General features: G+C 47.2%; 1 protein-coding gene and 1 non-coding gene across 3 annotated transcripts in view; both read left to right on the forward strand.

The window, feature by feature from the left end:
• CAPZB (capping actin protein of muscle Z-line subunit beta) overlaps positions 1 to 24,771 on the forward strand; it is a 66,460-nt gene that overhangs the window by 32,771 nt on the left and 8,918 nt on the right. For both annotated transcript variants that reach the window (XM_033159436.1, XM_033159437.1), the window contains exons 3-6: positions 8,819 to 8,940; positions 12,229 to 12,342; positions 21,212 to 21,353; positions 22,240 to 22,356. In XM_033159436.1, the coding sequence (XP_033015327.1) occupies positions 8,819 to 8,940; positions 12,229 to 12,342; positions 21,212 to 21,353; positions 22,240 to 22,356 (495 nt within the window). The remainder of the gene's footprint in view (positions 1 to 8,818; positions 8,941 to 12,228; positions 12,343 to 21,211; positions 21,354 to 22,239; positions 22,357 to 24,771) is intronic.
• Positions 22,639 to 22,707, forward strand: TRNAA-GGC. The gene has a single exon. It is a non-coding gene; the product is annotated as a tRNA-Ala (tRNA).

Here is a 24,771-nt window from a genome sequence, read left to right on the forward strand (position 1 = left end):
TTGTTTTAAAAAACCCATCTACAGGCAGTCAAGGAAGGGCTCCATTTAAATCAGGCTTCAAATGACCTTTAAGCATCCACAGTGACTTCACTGAAATGGTCTTCATGTGGCGCCTTAATCTGGTTAACACAGAGCAGCCTTCACCAGCCATTCCGGATGTTTTGGACTACAACTCCCATTGTTTCTCCTGACTTGGGTGCTAATGGGGGTTGTAGTCTAAAACCCACCTGAAGGCTAGCATGCTTAACCTAGAAGAGCCAATGGCCCATATATTATTATAGTTATGTTTAATTACCTGCCCTTTGCTCTTAGGTCCCAGGGCAGGTTACAATGTTAAAACATTAAAAACAGCTTAAAACAACATAAAAATAATGGTGGTTTAACAGTCAATCCCTGTTCCCAGGGTTTGCTGGGAATTTCAGCTCCTAGCTACTCTCAGCACCTTTAACAAACTACAGTTCCCAGGATTCTTTGGGGGAAGCCATGATTGTCAAAGTGGCATCATAGGGCTTTAAAGATATAGTGTATAAGTGCTGCCCTGGTCTTGAGGTGTGTTTAACCTCTGAGTTCTGCTCTGTGGAGGATTAAGCTAATTTATGTGTGAGAGAGATGCTCCAGAAGTTTTTGCCAGCTCAGTTTTGGATGCAGGTGATACACAGACCTCTCCTTCTCACTTTTCAGACCTTTTAGGCCAGTGTTGCTCAAACGTTTGGGTGCTACCACTCCCATGCTTCCCTAAACTCATCTCCAGCCCACTAGGTAAAGGGACCCCTGACCATTAGGTCCAGTCGCTAATGACTCTGGGGTTGCGGCGCTCATCTCGCATTACTGGCCGAGGGAGCCGACGTACAGCTTCTGGGTCATGTGGCCGGCATGACTAAGCCGCTTCTGGCAAACCAGAGCAGCGCACGGAAACGCCATTTACATTCCCGCCGGAGCGGTACCTATCTATCTACTTGCCCTTTGACGTGCTTTCAAACTGCTAGGTTGGCAGGAGCAGGGACCGAGCAACAGGAGCTTACCCTGTTGCGGGGATTCGAACCGCTGACCTTCTGATCAGCAAGCCCTAGGCTCTGTGGTTTAACCCATAGCACCACCCGCGTCCAGTGTCCACTACCCTACCCTATAAAAAGCATTATACAGAACAGCGGCTTGCACAGCACACTGAGGATGATAACAACCCAATAAAACAGTAACAGTTAACAGCACATTTGTCCAAAGTGCAGTTAAGCTGTTTGGTTTATTTGCACAAAATGGATGAACTGGGTCCAGTGATACCAGCTTTTCAAAATCTGATAGTTGTTTATACCTCCAGGGGGGCCCTGCCACCCCCCTTTGCCTCTTGTTGCTCCCCTAGGGAATCCCACAGCACCCCGTGGAGTGGTACCACCCACTTTGGGAACCACGGTAGCCCATTGCTATCTTAGGAATCCTTCTGAGGCCTTGATGGATCAGCAAGAGTTGTTGGATTGTATTTGATGTTAACCCTCCTTAGAGCAGTTCCACTGAAATCAACGGACATGACTAACTTAGACCCATTAACTTCCGTGGATCTATTCTGAGTAGGACTAGCATTAGATGCATCCTATCATGTATGAGATCCTCTCTCCCCACCCCTCCGGTCCCATTATTTCCACGACAGTCCTTGGACTGGACCTGTTTTTCTGCTTCAAGAGGAAGCTTTTAAAAGCCTGCTAGATGACTCAATAGAATTATAACAAAAAAATTTAATAGATGTGGACCTAGCATGGCTGGAATCCAGTCCGGGCTTTTCAAGTGGGGGGTGGAGAGAGAGAGAGAGAGAGAGAGAAGGGCACCAGTTCAATTTGTCATTATGGAAGTGTTGGCTCCCTTCCGTTGGCTCCAAACATCCGAATGGTTTTCGCCCTGACATTGACCAACTCCAATTTCCATGCCCCCCCCTTTCACTTCCATACGGGTGACATCAGTCCTGTAAGAATTCAAATGAGAACCAGAACTGTAAAGGCTTGAAATGCAATTAAATAATAAAACTTAAGTGATCCTACTGCTTCCCTGCCAAGTAAATCTTTGCTTTGGAGGAAAGTGGCTTTGCGGTGGGCACCATGTGGTACAAAATAAGGATGCTCCATTCTTGGGCCTTAACTCTAGTGCCAGTGTGGTGTAGTGGTTAGAGTGTCTAACCAGGACCTGGGAGAGAAGAGTTGGAATTCACACTCTGGTATGAAGTTCACTGGGTATTTTTGGGCCAGTCACTGCCTCTCAGCCTAACCTACCTCACAGGGTTGTTGTAGGGATTAAATGAGGAGGGAGAGAACCATGTACACCACATTGAGCTCCTTAAAGAAAAAGGTGGCATATAAATGCCATGACCAAACAAGCAAGAACCCAGCTTATGTCTTTGACCTTCCCCATCATCCCCACGGCCCTGGTTATCCCTGCAACAATCCCTGCAAGATGGGAATAACACTAGCCTACCTTGTGGGACTGCAGTTAGGCTTCCTGTGACAATGTATGCACAGTGCATTGACCCAGAGCAGGTAACACCAGCTGAAACTGAGAGTAAGAACAGCCCCTCTCCATCAGGAACCCCCAAACCAATTCCTGAATAGCAGAATCCTTTTAAGAACTCATTATCGGTGGTGTCATGATCTGGGCATCTCCTCCCACCCCATCCCAATACAGTGGTACCTCAGGTTACATGCACTTCAGGTTACATACACTTCAGGTTACATACTCCTCTAACCCAGAAATAATGCTTCAGGTTAAGAACTTTGCTTCAGGATAAGAACAGAAATTGTGCTCTGGCGGTGCAGCGGCAGCATGAGGCCCCATTAGCTAAAGTGGTGCTTCAGGTTAAGAACAGTTTCAGGTTAAGAACAGACCTCCAGAACAAATTAAGTTCTTAACCCGAGATACCACTGTAATCAATTAGCGATGGGGACTGGGGACAGAGAGGACTGTGGCCCTGACCCCAAGCAGGATGTGGTGAAGTGTCTGCCTTTCTCACTTTTGCTTTTTCTGTTCTCCTTTCCTTCCTAATCTGTCACCTCCTTTGAGATCCTGAGCCTGCGGGTAGGCCCTCTGTGTGGCTGCAGTGTGTCTTTTAATTTTAGTACCGCACCTGGCCCTTTTAGGTGGTTTACAAATAATTATTATGTTTGAGCATGGCAAGGTGTTGGGACTGGCTTCTGCACAACAAGGACTTCACATTATTTCCACTTCAACACGGTCCAAAGCCTCGAGGGCAGCCACGAGTTAGAAGTGTAAAACTTTATGAATCGAAGCTGCACAAGAGCTGGATCATATTGAGGGTCTGATCCAGCATCCTGTTTTTAAACCGTGGCCAGCTGGAAATTTAGAAACATGCCACACAAAGCCTTTGCTGTTAATCCACCCATCTTCTGAGTGTGTGTGTGTGTGTGTGTGTGTGTGTGTTGCATCAGGAATAGTTAATCCTGCTGGGGAACAGACACTGTAATTTTTGATGTGAGTTTCCTCTCCCCACACTCACCTCTAGGTATGTTCCTAATAAAGCAAAACTAATTTCAGAAGGGGGAAATATCATGGGTCATGCCAACTGTGCATCTAGCCTCCTGTTCTCACAGCAGCCAACAAGCTGGTTATGGGAATCCCAAAAGCAGAACCTGAGAACATCATCAACTCTCCCCACCTGTCATCCCCAACAAGTGGCATTCAGAAGCACATGCCTCTAAATTCCTGATTTACACACACACATGTGCACATACACACAAATCTACTTTTATGAAAATAAAGTTTGGCAGTTGATCTGGTATGTTCCCCATTTCAGCTCTAATCCCAGAGACCTTCTCTGATGCTACCTGACACCCACGTACACCTTTGCCTCAATGTGCCCAGTTTTTTGAGCTTTCAGTAAGTCCGTCAGCATCCTGACTCCTGAGCAGGAAGCAAGCGTTTGGCCAGCTGCTCAGGGAGGTGTTTGGTTTCTGGCCGTGCACAGGTGGCCACTTGTCTCTTTGGTTGGAAAGGTAGTTTATTTTTAATTAAAACTTTGTCCCAGTACCTGGTTCACTGGTTCTAGCCAGATTAGCATTTCAGAAGGACAATGCCATCCCTTGTTTGAAGTCCACTGTAAATGTAGCCTTTTCAATTTGTTTCCCTCTTTGTCTGTGGCTAATCTCTCTGTCCCTTCAGGATGTTACCACTGTTTTGTAACCCCCTCCTTCCTCCCCCCCCCAAGTTGTCTCATTCATTCATTCATTCATTCATTTGAAGGAACAAAAAAGTCTGATCTTTTAAGAGAAATGTCTCTGGTATTTCAGGGTGGTCTGAGTCCAGATGTGCGCTACGTGAACAGGTTGTAGGACTCGCCTGTGTGTTCAGCTAAGGGTCTGGAGAGCCTTAGCGAACTTTTTTTTTATTTAATCCATTTATGGATCGCTTCCTATGAAACATCTCAAAGCAAATAGCAGCAACAATAATTTATTAAACAAGTTTATGGACCGCTTCACTGCTTAAATCCATCAGATTGGTGTACATGCTAAAAATGAAATAAAACCACAGAAACACATGCTCTAAGATTAATAAAACCAATTGGACAGATTGTTAAAAGAAAACCTTTCATGCAAACTCTAAAAACAATGAAACAATTTATATTAAAAATAATACCACCAGTTGAAACAGTTACTAAAACTCCGCACCCATAATATTTTTTCCCATGGTATGTGAATGAAACAACCCAAATATATACCGTGTGGTGTGTGTGCGCATGTTTAATTTTAGTTTTCATTCAGTTGTATTTATTTCTTCGTTCTTGCATGTACTGAAGTATGTGTTCTTGTTTAAAGAAAACAAAAAAGATTCAAAGCACAACATTTTCATGTATAAAAACAAGGAGAGACCAGCAAGGAGCAGCTGCCTCTGGCTTGCCCTGCTTGTGAGCTTCCTGGGAGCATTTGTGAACAAAAGAAACTTTCCTACCCTTGATCAGACCATTGGTCCACCTTGCCCAGTAATGTCTCCTCTGGCTCGCTGCGGCTCCCCCAGCCAGTGTAGACAAGACTGAACTAGATGGGCACAAGGGTCTCCTGACGGTATTAAGATTTTCATTCCCAACTCTTCTAGCTGCTCCTTTCCAACTAGAGATGCTAGGGGGCAGATGCTTGTGGGGAGTAGCTTCTGCATGCCAAGCAGATGCTCCACCACTGAGGCTCAGTCCCTCTGTGACATTTTCTGTGCATCTGGGAAAGCAAATTCCTTGTGTGTTTGAGAGAGAAGTGTGTGTGTGTGAGAGAAAGGAATTCCTTCTCTAAGATGGTACCCTGCCACCTACAGTTCATAAACATCCTTATACTTAAACAAAACCAGTGGTATGTGATAAATCAGGAGTGCTTTCATAGTAGGCAACTTTTTTTAAAAAAAAAAAAGTTTGCTAAGTGCAATTCTCACATGTGTCACTTTTGTGGACTTATTTGCAAATGACTTTTTAAAAAAATGTATGGTCTTATTTGCAGCTCACGCTGTTTTATGTTTAATTTGTACCACGGTGTTTTCTGCATTGCCGCCTCCCTTGAAAAAGCAGCACATGTCAGAGAGAAACGTACAGTATTTAAAAAACAGAAAAAGTTATCCAACATAGTAATGTTTGGCAGTGTGCCTGGAAAGTATATTAAACTCCACCCAGAGCATGAGTTAGTGGAAAAAATTAAGCTGCCGTTCACGGGGCAGCTTATTCTCTTAGCAGCTCTTGGATTTCCACTCAGTTATAAATATTTACCACTTTTTCAAGGTCTGTTCCCCCCACCACCACCGCTGCCCCCTTCAGCAGTTGCTTTACAGCCCTCGATTTGGCAAGAAGCAGAGACTGTGACTAATAGGTGTATGTGCGCACATGCATTTAACTTTGAGACCACACCCGTGGCCACAGTGCTGAAACCTGAATTGCTTTAGACAAAACTCTGGTGTGTGTGTGTGCGTGTGCGCACACACGTGTAAGGGTACACCAGTGTGCTGCAATAGTGGAATTATCATCCCTTGTGATATTAGGCAGGCCCCATCCCTGGATAATTTCAAATGGGCCTTGAAAACTCTGTCTTAAAAACCTTGGCTTACAAAACTGCGGCTGGAAATCTCATTGTGTGGCCTGGCCTTGGAGACTGTACTATTTATTGATTTTATTTGCTTCCATAAAGCTTATATACCACTTGATGATTGTTGGTTGATGGTTGTTGGGTTTAAAAAAAAAAAAAAAAGCCGCCCAAAGGGTTGGTAGGTAGTGGGGCAGGGAAGGAGGTATTTAGTTAGTTTATTTGCTATAATGCTTCAATTTTTGTTGTTGTCATGGTTCTGTGTATGCCTATGGGGTGAGGTAACTATAGTGGTATGGTGAATTTCATGAAAACCATATATATATGATATATAGTTCTAAACCCTCAAAGCAATTTACAAAAAAAAGATAAAACAAAATTATCTACAACAATTTAAGACTTTCAACAATTTAAAATAACAACAGACCATGGAATTGATTTCTTCAGATGTTTTAAACTGTTACCTGTTTTGTTTTGTTTTATTTTTAATGGAAGCTGCCATTGGAAGAAATTTTTATTATTGAAAGTTGCTATAGAACTGTATCAAAGCCAATGTGGTGGTGTGGCTAGAGCAGAGGTAGGCAACCTAAGGCCTGCGAACGGTCCAGGAATCAGCATGTTTTTACATGAGTAGAATGTCTGCTTTTATTTTAAATGCGTCTCTGGGTTATTTGTGGGGCATAGGAATTCGTTCATTCCCCCCAAAAAAATATAGTCCGGCCCACCACATGGTCTGAGGGATGGTGGACCAGCCCACGGCTGGAAAAGGTTGCTGACCCCTGGGCTAGAGTGTAGGACTAGAACCTGCTGGGAGACCGGGGTTCAAATCCCGCCCCCTCCACCATGAAGCTCTCACTGAGTGACCGTAGGCCAGGCATTGCCTCCCAGCCTAACCCACCTCACAGGGTTGTTGGGATTAAATGAGGGGGAGAATTACCATATTTTTTGCTCCATAAGACGCACTTTTTCCTCCTAAAAAGTAAGGGGAAATGTCTGTGCGTCTTATGGAGCGAATGCATGGTCCCTGGAGCCCAGGGGGGAAAGGCAGATCCTGCTTTTTCTGTTTTAGAAAGAGCTAAATGCTAACAAGAGGGAAAGAGAGTGTTGAAAGGAACCCGCTCAACAGCTGATTGCAGGAGATCGGGGAGGGAGATAAGGGAGCTAGCTCCCTTCCTGCCCCGCCCAGGCCCCTTGCACAGTAGGATCCTGGGAAATTAACTATCCTGGGAAATTGAGTTTTTCAGCCATTTGGGGCTTTCTGTTACTATTCCTCTTGCTTTCTATTACTTGCTGATGCTTACTGGTTTGCTTTCTTCTTGCTTCCTATTACCTACTGGTGCTTACTGGTTTGTACTGGTTTGCTTTCATTTTGCTTTCTATTACTTGCTGGTGCCTACTGGTCTGTACTGGTTTGTACTGGTGCTTACTGGTTTGTACTGGTTCACTTTCCTCTTGCTTCCTATTACTTGCTGGTGCGTACTGGTTTGTACTGGTGCTTACTGGTCTGTACTGGTTTGTACTGGTGCTTACTGGTTTGTACTGGTTCGCTTTCCTCTTGCCTCCTATTACTTGCTGGTGCGTACTGGTTTGTACTGGTGCTTACTGGTCTGTACTGGTTTGTACTGGTGTGTACTGGTTTGTACTGGTTCACTTTCCTCTTGCTTCCTATTACTTGCTGGTACGTACCGGTTTGTACTGGTGCTTGCTGGTCTGTACTGGTTTGTACTGGTGCTTACTGGTTTGTACTGGTTTGCTTTCCTCTTGCTTCCTATTACCTGCTGGTGCTTACTGGTCTGTACTGGTTTGTACTGGTGCTTACTAGTTTGTAAGCAATGCTTTTCCCCCTTTACAAAAGCTGCACAAATCTGAACTGATCCTCAAAAAGCAGAGCTTTTCCCTTTGCAAAAAAAGCTGCAAAACTTTGAGCTGATTCTCAAAAAAAAAAAAAACAACCATGGGTTTTAGAGGAGGAAAACCAGAAAAATATTTTTTCTCTGGTTTCCTCCTCTGAAAACGAGGTGCGCCCTATGGTCCGGAGCGTCCTATGGAGCGAAAAATACGGTATTTATGCTACATGCTGCTCCGTGGAAAAAAAGGTGGAATATAAATGCAATGAACCAGTGGGGTTAAGAGTAGATGATGAGGTCCTTCTCCAGGGGACCCTTCTTCCGGGTGGGGAAGAGCTGTCGCTCAGTGCCTTACATGCAGAAAGCTCCAGACTCAGTGCTTTTTTTCTAGAAAAATATGTCCTGGCACTCACCATGAAGTCGTTACAGTAAGTGCCACACTTTTTAACAACAACAAAAAAGAGAACCCTTGATTACCCTCTGAAAAAAGCACTGCCCAGACTCAGTTCCAAGTAGCATCTGCAGGTAGGGCTGGCAACATCCCCTGTCTGGAACTCTGGATAGCCACTTCTGGTCAGTGTGGGCAGTATTGAGCTAGGTGGGTATGTTCCCATGATCCTGCTGTGGGAAGTTAGGTGGACAGCGACAAGGCAATAGGTTCTTCTTGGTTAAATGGCCTATCCAGGGAGCCTCAGGTATGGGGATGCAGGAGAGGGAGATGCAGGGTTGATAAGGGTCTAAAGAGGCAAGTTTGCATGGAAAATGGTGTCCCTTCTGACATCCTGGTCACAAAGGCTGCTTTATAAAGGAGCTGCAATTCATACATACATTTACAGGAGCAGAAAGCAGTTGCTGAAGCACCCATGCCTCACTTTTTGCATCTTGTCCCCCCCCCCCAAAAAAACTTCCTGCTTCTGTTTACAGGTCCCCAGCCTCTGTGAAGATCTCCTGTCTTCTGTTGACCAGCCTTTGAAGATCGCTCGTGATAAAGTAGTGGGGAAGGACTACTTACTGTGCGACTACAACAGAGATGGAGACTCCTATAGGTGATTGCTTTGCTCCTCTGGACTCCTTTATACTATCCATCAATTGACTCCCCCTCTTTTTACCCCTTTTGATCTCAGGCAGATTATTAGGAAGTGGCGATCATCAAAAATGGGGGGGGGGGGAGCGGCACAGAGCTATGAAGTAGCTTCCAGTTTTTCTATTGAAATCAGCCCTTGATTCAGATTCATAAGGACTAGGGTCTTTATTTGTAAGGAGAGGGTCATACCTCAGTAGCAGAACTCCTGCTTTGCCTGTAAAATGTCCCGGTTTTAACACCTGGCAACTCCAGGTAACACAGGGAACGTTTCTCTGGTTTGCAGATAGGTCCAGAAGGGTTTGCAACCCCCTGGATGAGGAATCAGTAGCACATGCTTTGTATTTTTGAAGCTTTGGGTACTTTGAGTGCCTTACCCACATCTCAAGAGATCTTGCCCATTATATCGCTTTTCCTGGGCAGCTGAGTGCAGCTTCTGACACACTGTTGCATGGCTCTTTGAGCTAGAGAATCCTGTATGGTGGATCCCTTGTAATATCTAAGGCCTGGTTACAGCTACCACAAACAGACAGGGGTTAACTGGCGTGCTGCAGTGGTTGGAGTGTCAGACTAGGACCTGGGAGAGACCAAGGTTCGAATCCCCACTCAGCCATGAAGCTCATGGGGTATCATCTTGGGGCTTGTCAGTGTCCCTCAGCCCTGAGCTCCTTGGAGAAAAAATGGGGGAAAGTGAGATATAAATGCAATAAATAATAATTAACCAGCCCAGTTCACCTCTGCTGCTGCGGTTGGTGGGGAGCAGCAGTTCACGCCTGCCACCTGGGAGACGCCAATGGCAGAGAAACCCAGCAAACACAAGCTAACTTTTTTTAAAAATAACAAAACAAGACCAAACTCCCAGCCCCCTCCCCTCCGGCTTTCCTCTGCACATCCCTATCCTGGTGTTTGGTTGCTCTCCTTAAATAGGATCCTTATGGGGGGAAGATGCTGATGCCAGCAGCACCGTCTTGGAACCTGTTGGCTGCAGCAGAAACATTGCTCTTGCATGAAGCTCCATCGCTTTCAGCCAGGCGGGCTCTGTTCAGCTGCCTTCTTTCAAAACAGCCTCCCATCTAAGCCTGTAAATGCATTTTGAGGGCTCGTCTGCTGTGAAAACATTATTTGAGGGAGTAATGTTATGAATTTCTCGTGGATGAAATTACTGCTGCAGCCAGCAATCTTTCTTACTTTCTCTCCCCCCCCCCCCCACAAAAAACCCTTTTTAGAGGTGGTTGGGGATGTGCATGGTCTGCAGGCCAGGAAAGTGCTAAGTCGTGGCTGTGTGCTCTCGCTCTGAAATTCCATTCCTCGTGCTCTGCGGAAGAAATATACTAACCGCAATTAAATCAAGCCCACCTTGCTTAAAAGTGACTTGGAGGGGTAGGGGAGAAAGGAGATGGTTTGGGTTGGAGGCAGATACCTTGAGCACTTGCTCAGCATTTACCTGCTGCAGAAATGGAGGGTAAGGGTGTCAACGGCTGCTAACCATGATGGCTGTGCTCTGCCTCCCCAGTCAGGGGCAGCAACGCTTCTGAATGCCAGTTGCTGGAAACCACAGGAGGAGACAGGGCTCTTGTGCTCAGGTCTTGCTTGCTGGCTTCTCACAGGTAACAGTTCAGCCACTGTGAGAACAGGATGCTGGACTAGATGTCTGTTGGCCTGACCCAGCAGTTCTTCTTACATTCTTATGATATAGATGAGAGTTCCTAAATGGAAGAAGTAAGTTAGTTCTCCACCACCATCACTCCCAAGAGGTGATGGAAATTTCAAAGCTCTTTATTTCTTGTGTATTTTTACTGCCACCTTGCAAATGAGGCTACAAAGCTGCTAGTCCACACTTTTTTGCCTTAATTTTTTTTTTGCTATGGATATTTATAGTCTTCCTTTGGTCAAAACCTCATGGTGGCTCTCAAAGCATGGGAAAACAGTTTTGCAACACAGAAGACATCATGAAAAACATCTAAAATAAAGCAAAATTGGCACCAAAAGAGCTTTTAAGCTCTCTGCCTTGCTTGGATTTTAACTTGTGCAGGTTTGACCAGCCTGCCTTCAGCCACAAATAGCTGAAATTGTGCAAGTTAAATGCACGTTTGGTGCCATTGTGCTGTGCTAGCAGAGCCTTTGCTTTAGACACCCAGCACCAGCCGCATGGTCGCTGGAGCTGTTGGGAGGGGCAGTTCAAAACATCTGCAGAGACCCATGCTAGAGATGGCACACCCATCGTTCCCTGTTCTGAATATCAAGCAGGGTCTGCACATTCAAAGCAATGAGGTGAGAATTAGGTATAAGAATGCTCCGGTGGCATGCTCCAGTGTATTCCTTCGGACTGCAGTTGTGTTGTGTGTTGAAATTTTTGCTAAAAAGATACTTATCTCACCAAGGGGAGAGGTTCTGCCATATTCTTCTGTGACAGCTGTCCTCATTTCCTATTGCTAGGAAGAATTTGTTCCTTTATGTAATCTTTTGATATTCTGCCTTTCTCCCTAATTGGGATTCAGGACAGCTTCCAACATGGTGAAGCTTCATTATAAAAGCTAAACTAGTTAACAAACAATAGTTACAACACCTCAGAACACTCTGGGAGCCAGCAGCTAAAATCCAGTGTGCCCTGACAGCAGCCCAGTGGACAACATCATCTGCACCTCAGTTTCCAAAGGCCTGTCTAAACAGGAAGGTCTTAGCCTGCTGGAGAAAGGATAACAAAGAAGGAGCCAGTCTGATCTCTTGTGGGAGGATTTTCCACAATATGGGAGCAGTCCCAGGAAAGGCCGTTTCTTGTCACCACCAGCCGTGCCTCTGATGTTGATAGGACCAAGAGAAAGGTGCTCAGCCCAAGGCTCTTAGAACCTGGACAGGTTTATAGGGAGAGATACAATCTTTCAGGTAGTCTGGTCCCAAGTTCTTAATGTAGAGGGACTTTCAAAAAAGGGACACAGGCCTCACCCTGCAATCTGAAATAGTGCAGTTCATTTTGCCACTCTCCTTGCATGTATAGACTATCCCTGACATTGTCTGGGTGGTATCTAGCTAAATTCTATTCAGAGCAGACCCATTGAAATCTCTGGAGCTAAGTTTGTCATGCCTATTAATGGTAATGGGTCTACTTTGAGTAGGAGTGCTGTGAGATACAGCCCTAAGCTTCTTGGGACAGGGGCTCTGTTGCAAAATGAGTAATTAATAGCAATAATAGCATTCTGTTGATGCTTTGTGTGCTGAACAAGTTGGTTTACTCTCTGTCTTTCTCCTGTTGCAGATCGCCGTGGAGCAACAAATATGACCCTCCTCTGGAAGACGGTGCCATGCCATCCGCCCGCCTGCGCAAACTGGAGGTGGAAGCGAACAACGCCTTTGACCAGTACAGAGACTTGTATGTTAGCTTGTGCTATCATCTCTCTGGGTGTTTGGGTCTGTTATCCTCAGGGCAAGAATGAATCCTTTTAATTGCTTTAAAATGGTGATTTAGAGGACAGCTCAATTGGTAGAGCACAGGACTCTTAATCTCAAGGTTGTGGGTTCGAGTCCCACATTGGGCGAAAAGATTCCTGCATTGCAGGGGGTTGGACTAGATGACCTTCGTGGTCCCTTCCAACTCAAAAAAAGGGGGGAAAAGAAAAGGCGAAAAAGATGGTGACTTAGAGCAGTGGTAGCCAACATGGTTCTTCCAGATGTTGTTGAACTCCCATCAGCTCCAGCTTACCATGGTCCAGTGATCAGGGATGGTGGTAGTTGGAGTCCAGCAGTATTAGGATGGCACCAGACTCCCCATCCTTTAAGTGATGCAGAATAATGATGCAGGTAGCTATGGGCAGTAAAGACAAGTGACGGTCTGGTTCAAGGATGGGGGAACCTGCATCCCCGGAGATGTTGTTCAACTCCTTTCTGCCCCAGCCACCATTGCCAGTGATCAGGACTGATGGGAGTCATAGTCTGTAGCGATATCGGGAGGCCACCATGTTGGTTTAGAGCATGAGATTTTTAGGAGCAAGTTGTACCTCCTTCCTGCCTCCCTGCTTGTTATCCCTCTTATTTTTGCAGCTTGCTTTGATAGAAGGATGTGGATTTTTCCATCGGAGGGAGTTTGTCTTCAGCCTCTCCTAAGGCACTGTTGTTGGCTCTCTCTCCACTTTGTGACGTTGCAGACGGGCTTAGATGAAAATCTAAACCAGCCCCTGAGTTTAACAGGAAGCAACCTGCTGCCACAGGTTTGGGAAGTGTTGGAATAACAAGCATGCATTCTTCAGCAGCCAGGGTGGAAGGAGATTTCTTCCCCCACCATCAGATTTAATCTTCCAGATGGCAGCTTAGATTTGAAAAGGGTGCTTGCTTAGAAATGGGGGCGTGTTAGATGCAAAACCCCATTCTCAACATGAAGGCAACCTCTTCTCTCATCCTCTGACAAAAGGGCATTCCGCTTTGATTTTCAAGATGATAGACTGGCAAAGACTGGTGGGGGTGTAACTACAATTTATTATTTATTTGTCTGTGTGTGTGTGTGTGTGTGTGTGTGCGTGTGCGTGTGCGTGTGCGCGCACACACACACCCCAGATTCTGGCTTTCTGGCATCCATGTGGGCCACTCTGGGCAACTGACAATGACTGAATGCAGCACATAGTTAAACTGTGGAACTCCCTTCCATGGTAGGCACTGATGGCCACCAGTTTGGGTTGTTTTAAAAGAGATTGGACAAATTCATAGAGGAGGAGGAAGCTATGAGCAGCTGCTAACCAGGATGGTTACTCAGGACTGTTCTCCTCCTCATGGGCAAGTGTTCCTGCCTTGCCTCTTTCATAGCCACACGCCGACAACCTGCAATACCCAAAACATGTTTGTAAGCAGTATGGGAAAGAGCTGAGAGAGAGAGAGTTTTTGTCTGCCGCTCTGTTTAAGCTGGAGGGAGTAACAGGCTTATTACTAAGAGTGACCACAAATGGGAGAATTTGGATTGTGAGAGCGGGATGTGTGCTTTTGGGGTTGGAAGTGGGGAGCAGGATTCAAACAGAAACTCCAGGTGGTCAGGTTCCTGCTTTCCCCCCTAATTTGATAATCTTGTAGGTTCCATGGCGAGTCCAGTGTCCTTGCTTTTGTCTGCAACAAACAAGGTGTTTGTTGGCAGCAGTGCTGTAATATTTTAACAGCTAGGGCCTTCTGCGGAAGATGCTTCTTCTTTGTTGTCATTCAGGCTTTGTTAAACTGTGGAACTCGCTCCTGCAGGAGGCAGGGATGGTCTCCAACCTAGATGGCTCTAAAAGAGGATTGGACAAATTAATGGAGGAAAGGACTATTGGTGGCTACAACCTCAATAGCTGTGCTCTGCCTCTATAATGTTTTTGAATACCAGTTTCTGGAAACCTCACAAGATGAAAGAGCTCTTGTACTTGGGTCCTCCTCGCAGCTTTCCCACGAGCATCAAGTCGCCAATGTGAATAAAGGCCTGGTTTTAAATAGAAACACAGGAAGTTGCCTTATACTGAGTTGTACTGCTCAGTACTGCCACAACACTGACTGGCAGCTGTTCTCCAGGGTTTCTGGCAGGGTCTCTCCCAGTCCTACCTGGGGATTGAACCCAGGTCCTTCTGCAAGCAGAGCAGATGTGCTACCACTGAGCTACAGCTCTTTCTGCTTAGTAATGTTTGCAGTTCTCTTCCCTTTTAAGTTAATGAGCCTGTCTTCTGCCACAGGAACACAAAGTGTGTGGAGCAGCTGTGGCTCTGGATGCATTTATCTGCTTTACTTTCCATGCCGTTGTCTTCCTGTGGGGCGGTGGGGAAAGGGGACTGAGCAGGAAGATGGATCCAATTGTGGAATGCAATCATCCCTGATTGTTTTGAAAGCAAGGGGCCTTAGAAGTGAGCTGAGATCATCTCCCTGGCAGGAAAGCTATTGATCTGTTGGCCAGTCCCAAAACAAATGCCTGTTGACGGGGCGTGACGGCTATTGGCCAGATGAGCAGTATGGCAGAAACTGGTTTCCATCATCTACAAACGGCACTTGTCGCCTCCTATTTTGTTTCAGTGTCTAGGATTTTCGTTTTTAAAAAAGTTCACATGAGACAGCACCATATGCTCTCGTTGTCCTAGTGGTTCATAATCTTTTGTTCATGCAGAGGAGCTTTCTTCATGCTTCAACATGCTACCACTAAGGTGGAGGTCCTAGGTGGCCCTCTAGATGTTGTCAGGTCCCAACCCCCTTCCCAGACTCAGCCAGCCTGGGTGATGGTCGGGGATGATGGAAGGCAGAGTCCATCAACATATGGAAGGCCACAGGCTGCCAATTCCTGCAGGAAAAAAGTGCCATAGTGCCTCCCCATGGAAGGTAGGGCGAGCTTGTTTTCTGCTGCTCCAACCTGCTGCTCACTATACAACCCGAACCACTGAATTCAAATTACAAAAAAGGAGATTCCGACTAAACACTAGGAAGAGCTTTTTGATGGTAAGAGCTGTTTGACTGCCTGGTTGTGGGCTCAGCTTCCTTGGAAGATTTTAAATCAAGAGGTTGGATAGCCATTTGCCAGGGATTCTTTAGCTGTGGTTCCTGCATTGTAGGGGGGTGGACTGGATGACCCTTGGGGATCCCTTCCAACTCAACAATTCTGTGAAACTGCAGCTGTAGTCTGGGGCGGGCAATCAGTCTCTGCTTCCTTGCAGTGCAACGCCAAACACTCCCCCCCTTCCCTTTCCGCCTGCCGCGAGCGCTTTCCCCACCACCTCTCCGCCATCTGTCTCTGGATGTGAATCAAGCATGGCCAAACCTGAGAGATTCAACCAGCAAAGCCTTTTGAAGTGGGTTTATTGCCCTTGGCTCATGACTCCTAACCCCCTTGTGATGATCCACCTCCCCTGTCTCTGCTCGGGCACAATAATTTGCCACAGCTTTGGCAGCTGGGGCCCTGCCGGATTGAATCCAGATGCCACAGCCCCGGAGAAAGTTGGGCTCCTTCCCCCCCCCAATATTTTCTAGCCAAGTCTTTGCAAGTGGGGGTCCAGAGCTGGGTTTGTGTTGCCTGCAAGATTCTTCCTCTCCAGCTTTGACTTTTTAAAGTTAAGCAGCAACACATATACAACGAAAGAAGCTCCCCACAGCCAACAGCAACTGCACTTAGTACCTGTGCTGCATCATTTTACACAAACCACACACACCCCACACATACGTTATTTATTGGTATTGGTGTGCACCCTCTGTTAAGAGCAGTAGTCTTCATTCACCCCGCCCTGCCCCTGAACTGGGACCCCACTTCTAACTCAAACATACATTTGGGAAACCATTTTTAAATTATTCTTCGCTGTACATTTATACTGTGGAAGTGCTGTTGCAATCCACGTAAAAATCCGCCTTAGACCGAGTTCTGAGGCGCTTAGAATCTAAGATTCATTGCAGGGGAAGGTCAGGGAAGTCCAGGCAACATTAATCTGACATGTAAGGTGCTGTTGCTTCAGCTAAATTAAGGCTGAGGATGAAAATTTAAAAATATATATTATGTGGAAGGAAATGGGAAGAGACTTAGCTAGCCAAATAAAAACCACAAAATGCCCCGCTTGTGGTAGGAGAGGCTCCATTCCCAAAATAGGTGAGTGTCAGAGGCCCGCCTCGTGGCTTCTCGTCTTATAAGCACTGGCCAACTTTGGACGCAATGCTAAGCGCCCCTCTGTTGCGTCTGAATCCGCCCTTTGTTCTTCCAGGGCCGACTGCCTCCCTGTGCAGTCAGAGCTGCCCAGCTGCCGGCCAGATGTGCACTCTTTTAAGCGTACCTGGCATGGAGGACGTGCATACCTAACCGGATCGGTATGTTTGCTCGAGGGCTGCTTTTGCACCTGTGTGCCTGCTGGAAAGAATTTGCCGAATACCTGCGCAGGGACCCACAGGCACTGTTTTGGGACGGATTTGCTTAAGTTGCGGGGGAGGTGAAGGAACAACTGGACCGAAGAGGCTTATTTTTCTCTCCCCTTACCGCTTTTACCATCTGTGGAAAGCTCATATGGTGTGTGTGTGTGTGTGTGCTCGTGATGAATGTTACAGAATATATGGTGGCGTTTTGGGGACTCCTATCCATGCTCTGCGCAGACACAACTTGTGCTTGGCAAAGTTGCTGTGCCATTTACCATCAGATCAGGATAGTGGTGCATGGTTTTAATATTTGCATCCTGGCTTTCTGTAATCATAGAAGGGACCATAAGGATCATCTAGTCCAACCCCCTGCAGCGGAGGAATCTTGCCCAACGTGGGGCTTGAACTCACGATCCTGAGATAAAAAGTCTCATGCTATCGTGAAATGAAGTAAATGGGATCAAAGCAGCTTACAGTAACAGCATTTATTGACTTATGTGTAGCATTTGTATCCCGCCCTTTTCTCCAGGGAGCACAAGGTGGCATACATGGTTTCCCCCCTCCTCAACCCTGTGAGGTAGGTTAGTCTGAGAGGCAGTGATTGGCCACAGTATCACCCAGGGATCTTTATGGACAAGTGGGGATTTGAACCCTGGTTCCCCAGTTCCTGGTCTGGCGTGCTAATCATTCCACAACACCGGTTCTGTAGATCTCCTGGCCTTGGAAAAGGCAATTAGGGAAGGAGATAAAACAAGACTTTAAAAAGTACGGTAAGCACTGTGTGGGGAAGGGGGGGGAAAGAGAGCACTTTTCTCCCTCTCTTGGCCTACTGGCAACTCCCCATTTGCACACGCTCAGCACATACGTGCCATTTTCGGCAATGGAAGGGGACAGGACGGGCTTGCACACCTCCCACTGACGCACATGGTGCCTCAGAACGCAACCCCCGCGTAAATGAGGAGTTTCCCTGCTGGATCAGGCCAGTGGCCCACCTGACTCAGCATCGTCTTCTCACAGTGGCCAACCAGATGCCTGTGAGAAGCCAAACAGGATTCAAGCACAAGGCCCCTCACCCCTTCCTGTGGTTTCCAGCAACTGCTATTCAGAAGCATTGCTGTCTCCCAGCTGTGGCAGCAGAAGATGGCAATTGTGGCTAGTAGGTAGACCCTCTCCTCCATGAATTCAGCACTGGGAAAGCAAACCGGAGCCGTCCGACATTTGCAACGGCAGGGGAAAAACCACCCCACCATACCAAGCCAATGCCAGCACTCAGAGATCAGCGTGGCTCCAAGCCGCAGAACAGCAACTTGGCTGGGTTTTTTTTTGGGGGGGGGGGTTTGCCTTGCTGGCCACATCCCCCCTGCCCAGCGGGGTGGACCTGAGGCACTAGCTCCAGTCAGCTCCAAACCAACTTGAAATAGCATGTTAGTATTTAAAACAATATTAATGCTAGATTTGATTCATTAAAGGTACAAAGGCCGTCCTGAGTGTTTCCATGTGTGCGCTTGTTAGTTCTGGCTGGAAGCATTCCCTCCGACGGCTTTATGTGGTCTCGGACAACGTTTTAGCACGTTCTTAAAATATGCCCGCAAAAGCCTTTATGCAGAATCTCATAAATGTGAAGCGTGTAAAAATTAGAGCGCCTTTCTTTCTCTCTCTCTCTCTCTCTCTCTCTCTCCCCCCCCCCCCCCCGCCCCCTTTCATGTCATTAGGATCAAAGTACAGATTTGTAAGGTATGGGGTATTCCTTGTAGTGGACCCCTTCGCCTTCTAATTAATGTCTCATGTGCTCTGAACAACCTGGTAAAATGTGTAATTGCAACAAATGGAGGAGGCTGGTTTGGGAGGGAGGCCGAAACACCAGTTTTTCCTAAATTTCTGAATAGATTTTGGTTTTATTGTTGTTTTCAGTTTGAAGTGGGAGACAGACTTCTTTCTTGCATGCGATGTGGCTTATTTTTTTTGGGGGGGGGAGAGAAAGCCTGCTCTCTGTCGGGCTGTAATTCAGCGATAGAGCCCATCCTTTGTGTGCAGAAGGTCCTGATTCCGATACCTGAAGTCTCCAGGTATGGCTGGGGAGGACCCCACCTGAAACCATGGAGAGCTGCTGCTGGTCAGTATAGACAGTATTGGACTCAACAGACCTGCTGTCCGACACTCCAGAAGGCAAATCCCTGTTTCTATTTACATTACCCCTTTATTCTGAACCATGAGGGTAGAATCCTGCTTTATTTTTAGGGGGAAGTGGTAGAGCATCTGCCTTGCACGCAGGTGGTCCCAGGATGACGGGGATGTTGGGAATGTCCTCTGCCTGACTCAGTGCAGATATTCTTTGAGCTGACAAGGAGCCTTTTGCTATTGAACAATTATTCAGCTGAAGCTAACAGATCTGCAGTGGTGGTGGGCAGGCTTGCAGGATCTATTTTGACCATTGCAAACCACACCTAAAAGTTTTGCTGGATTAGGCCAAGATGGTTTCATCCTGTCTAGCTCCCTGCAGTGGCCAGCCAGTTGCTTCTGGGAAGCCCAGAAGCAAGAATATGAAGGCAACGCCCCCCCAATCATAAAATTATTACGCAGAGAGTGTCTCGTTAGGTTTCGTGCTTGAGAACATTCAAAGAGCCCTGCTGGATTTGGACCCAGTTGGGATCCAGCATCCTGCATCCCACACTGACCCTAACCAGATGATTCTAGGAAACCCATAGTGTCATAGCCCTCTCTTCCTACTTTCCGCAGACACTTCAGACATGACCAGGCTTTGCACCAGCATCTGGCATCCCAAGGGATGCTGCCTCTGAACACAGAGGTTCGATTTCTCTATCATGGCCTAATAGCCATTGCTAGATCTGCCCTCCGCTTCCACGGCTTTTTAAATCCCTCTTCTTAAAGCTATCTAACAATCATTGCTGCAAATCCCACACAAACTGTGTTGTGTAAAAAAAAGGGGTGGTGGAAGGGGTCTTGGTTTTGTTTGACCTCGACCCATCCCCAGACAAACTCCCCGGTTCCAGGGTTTTATATATGAGAGGAAGGAAAAGTTATTTTTCCACAATATGCATGAATTAGTATGCCTCTATCTTTCCATTCCCCTACCCCAATTTGTTACTGTCCTCGGGAGCAACTCAACAAACACCCATTTGTGGGTGGATTCCGTGCTGCTTCGGTTCCGCAGGGTCAGATTCAGACAACCCTTCAGCCCCGACACCCTCCGTTGTTTGCACTCAGGTTGCCTTGAATGGAGGTGTTGGGTGCATATGGGTGTTTCCGTGAAGGCTTCAGCATGCGCCAGACAGAGTGCCCAGGAGTTCTGTCAGCCAGACTTTGCCTGCAATGCTTAGGGTAGTGTGCAAGAGATACCAGCAAAGGTGTCAACTAGGTCAGCAGAAGAGCAGGTTTGAGAGGCTCACGTACAAAGCATCTCAAGTGTAGCAGCTTTTGCAAAAAAAAAAAAAACACCTCCCCGACTTTTTGCAGGCGCAAGAGAAATGGCATTCACAATTCGAACCAGCTCTCTGCGTTCCACACCGGACACCAGGTGGAGGAACATTTAAACCCAGTCATGGGACCTCTGTTCTGCAAAGGCTTTCAACTTGGTTGCAAATCTGCAATAAATCAAAATATCGCCTCTCTCTCTCTTCCCCCCCCCCCACAACTCAGGGCCTGCAGAGCCAGCCTGCCACGTACCTCTTGTTCCCTTTAGTCTTAATTAGGCAACCTCACTGTAAAAAGGTGGGCGGAGGGGAAGAAGAGAGTCTCCCAGCCCACACTGTTTAGCAGCGATGAGAGAAAAGAGAGCTTGGGGAAGAACTGAGCTGTAAAAATGCTGGTTTTAAGTTTCAGCTGTGCTCTTTAACAGCTTGTTGCCATTAATTGGAGTCGATGGGGTTGTGCAGGTCTGAGTGGGATCCTGACAGTGACAGAATGGAGAGAGTTGCCTTCTACTGCACAACTCTGCTGAAAAAGGTTATCCAAGCCGTCCTACGGAGTCAAACTATGGTGGTGGGAGGTTTGCTGAGCACTGAAGCCCCTGCCCACTGGAATCCTTCCTTGCTAACACCCCCCTCCCCCCCAAAAAGAATTATTGAGATTTCAGGAGGCACAGCTGCATGAGGGCTAGAAACTTGCTTTTAAAAAAAATGAGATTTTTTTCAGGAAGCTGCTTCACCTGGTCTGTATTCTCTCTTTCTCCTTTCAGTTTACACCAGATGCTTAGCTGTGCGGCTTTGGAGCTGATCTTTATATACGTACATGCATATGCATATGCATGCACAGCACACATACAAATATATATATACATACATACATACATACATATTTATAATAAATGGTGATGGAGTGCTGATGCTTTGCTCTGTTTTGCCCTGCTCTGCTCCTAACAAAGCTGATCAGCTGGTTTCTCTCTGTTTTGACTGCAGGTATTTCGAAGGGGGCGTTTCCTCTGTCTACCTCTGGGATCTGGATCACGGATTTGCTGGCGTGATTCTAATTAAGAAAGCTGGCGATGGATCAAAGAAGATCAAGGGGTGCTGGGATTCCATCCATGTGGTGGAAGTTCAGGTACGGCCTGGTCTCTCTCTCTCTCTCTCTCTCTCTCTCTCTCTCTCTCTGGCAACTGTAAGTTCCTGAGTAGGGGAGAGAAGTCCTTGTTAAATTCCAGACGGCTAATGAGTGCAGGTGCTCAGCCAAACAATGCAATATTGTTTCAGGCTCATAAACTCCCCCTGCCACCGCTGCTCTTGATCTCCCCCTCACTGCCTCCCCTCTGCAAAAAAAAAACCCAAAAAAACCCACACACCCTCCTATTAATTTTGGAAAACGCTCCAAAGCCGTTTGGGGGAAAAGGTAAAGTCAGATCAGCAAACCCAAAAGCTTTCTAAAAGGCCCGTGAATTGCTGCTGTTTCTCCCCACAGCTGTCTTTCTATAATTTCAGCCTCCAGGTCTATTTCCCCAGATGGTTTAAAACAGGCCCTGGGTTTTCTGGGGAGACAAGCAGAATTTGACTGGCTGCAACTGAAAAAGATGCTCCCAATTTTATTTTATTTTTAAAAAGTATAAAAATGTACCTTTTAAAAGCAGGTGCTTATTAAAAGCCACAGGTAGCTGTCCCAGCGACAGGCAACATCCTTCTGGGTCAGCGGATTGATGACTCCCGAGCGCAAAAGAAAAACACGTCTTACTGAGGCCCGTTTTCTTGGTTCAATAGAGTCAATTGAAAACCAAAGGCATTCTGGGAGCTTTCAGGAGATGGGCAGGATAGAGATTCTCTAGCCCATTGGGGGTGGGGGAGGTTGTTGACCCCTTGCAGCCTGCAGGGAAGAAAATAGATGGCACACCAGCACCAGAACAACCCTGACGTAGGGAGGGGAAAGAGACAGGCAGCTGGCTTTTATTCAATAGCTATCCATTTTTGAAAGAGGTAACTCTTCTTTCCCTTCTCTCCAGGAGAAATCCAGTGGCCGCACTGCCCATTACAAGCTGACCTCCACAGTGATGCTCTGGCTGCAGACGAACAAAACCGGCTCTGGCACTATGAACCTTGGGGGCAGCCTCACCAGACAGGTAGAAGAGCATTCATTCCTTCCTTCCTTCCTTCCTTCCTTCCTTCCTTCCTTCCTTCCTTCCTTCGTAATTTTTTGGGGGGGGAGAAGCAATCTTAACTATGAAACTTGCAAAGATAGGAGTCATGAAGTGCATGCTTTGTATGCTGAGGGTCCCAGGTTCAGTCCCCAGTATCTCCAGGTGTGGCTAGGAGAGGCTCTTTGTCCGAAACCCTGGAGAATCGTGACCGACGGGCCCCACTCTGTATAAGGCAGCTTCCAGTGCTACTGTGTCTTAAGTGCAGGGCTGTAGCTCAGTGGTAGAGCATTTGCCTGGCATGCAGAAGGTTCCAGGTTCAATCCCTGGCCCTCACCTCCAAGGGTCTGGCTCAGTATAAGGCAACTTCCTATGTCTTGAAGGAACAGGCATAGCTCAGCAGTGGAGCACCTGCTTTGCATGCAGAAGGTCCCCAGTGCAATCTGCGCTGGCATCTCCAGGTGTGGCTGAGAATGTCTCCTGCCTTGAGACCCTGGAGAGCCCCTGCCAGCCAGTGCAGACTGTACAGAGCTAGATGGATTAACTCAGTATAACTTTCTCTCCCTTGCTGTTATTCGTAGGTACATAAGGAAAGTCCAAAGGGGTCTATCTGGTTGAGCCTCCTGTGGCCGAATCCTGGGTGCCAAGCTGGAAAGCCACATCCCACTCACTTTTCCATATAAATTTTATGAAATTAATTAATTCAGCCACCTTCCTGCACTGACAGGGGTTAGAACAACATCATGGCAGCCACACTTCTTTTGTATGGAAGTCTTAGGTAGCAGAGGTGAATATTATGTCAGGGTGTAGGCTCTGCCTTTATTTACAAACTTACACACACACAAGAGAGAGAGCGTCCTTCCTTGCACAACGGAAGGCCAGGTAATAAATCACTCCAGGCCTCACCGTAACGGGGAGAGCGCTGTTCTGCCTACTCTCTGCTGTTGTATATTTTCACCAGGGTTTCACTTTCAAGTCGAGGCCCATCCCACAGAGCTCCAAGTGTCGTCTTCGGGTGAAGTGGAAGAGCAATGGTGGACTTTGTGGGGTGGGGTCGTGGCAGGCAGAAAAGGGGGTTTGCGCCTTCCCCCAGAGGGATCTGAAGTTGCAGTGCATCACACGCTCTGTGCTCAGGCTCTCAGTGCCCCAGTTTCCTGATGCCGATGGGTGGTAGGGGAAGAAACCCCCCCTATTTGCCGAGCAAGAGAGGAATTGCTAAAGTAAGGTTGAGATACGCTGCCCCAGCCAGGGAATTCCTCCTGTTTCTCCATGTGAACATTTTGGCCTTTCTGTTCCTCTGGTGAGTGGATAATAAGACAGTGGGGAGTAGGGGAGAATTGGGGAGGGGGCGCAGCATGAGCCGACAGGGGGCAGGTCTCTAGCCCAGTCACAAGGTGGGTGAGTCAATCCTTCCCTTTTCTGAGGGCGGGAGAGGCAGCTGGAACAACCCAGTTGTGAGATAGTGGAAGAGGAAGTTCATGGCATGCTGTGGGAGGGAAAGAGGGAGGGAGAAATCTTGTTCCTTTTGCCCCCTCAGGTTTTTGCTAGTTGTATACTTTAAAAAATATATAAAACGATTAGTAACTTTCATTTTTTTTAAAACAACAGCAACAACGTAAAACGAGATTTTCAGGGTGTGGCTGTTTGCACCCAGTTACCATGCTCTGGGTTCTATCCTAGTGAACGCTAGTCCTACTCAGAGGAGGCCCATTATTGAGCTGGAAACGGGGATGCAAAGCAGGGCTGCCAAACAGATGAGAGAGGTGGCTTCAGAAATGGGGCTGGAAAGGTAAAAAGGTAGCTTAGCTTTTGCCTGAGGTGGGAAGAGGAAGCTCTAAGGGGTTGATGTTTAAAGAGTGGCAGGGAGGTTGGCATGCTGAGCGAGCAGGGGCACACACACTTGTGTTTGTGTGTACATACACATGGCCCCTTGGAATACCTGGGCTGCTCAGGAAATACGGGGGGCAGATTCCTTACAGTGGGGGCCCTTCAGAGCAGTGCCATAATATCTGCACCATACGTGAAAATTTATTTCCAGTTCCTGCGGGCTCTTGCCAGCAGTGTGTCCAGGTGTGGGAAGTGGTTCTTCTGTGTGTGATTATGTGCGTTTTTGCATGTAGAGAGCAGAAACTCCCGAGGGACTGTGGGCACCCTCCCTCTCTCCCCCCCCCCTTCCCCATGCTCACTGCAGGGCCCCACAACCTCGCCTTGCAGATTCTGCATTCTCTTCCAGTGCAAAAATCCTAAACAAAACGGAGGCCGTAATCTCTCCCCCGCCATTCCCCCATTTCCCTTTTGTATGTCAAAAACGAACTAGGGCCAGCTAATTGGAGCTGGCGCCTTGCCACCGTGCAGGTCACATCTTGCCTCGGAGACTCTGACTAAATTACACGCCCCGTC

Source organism: Lacerta agilis, chromosome 8, assembly GCF_009819535.1.
Source record: "Lacerta agilis isolate rLacAgi1 chromosome 8, rLacAgi1.pri, whole genome shotgun sequence".
Lineage (NCBI taxonomy): Eukaryota > Metazoa > Chordata > Lepidosauria > Squamata > Lacertidae > Lacerta > Lacerta agilis.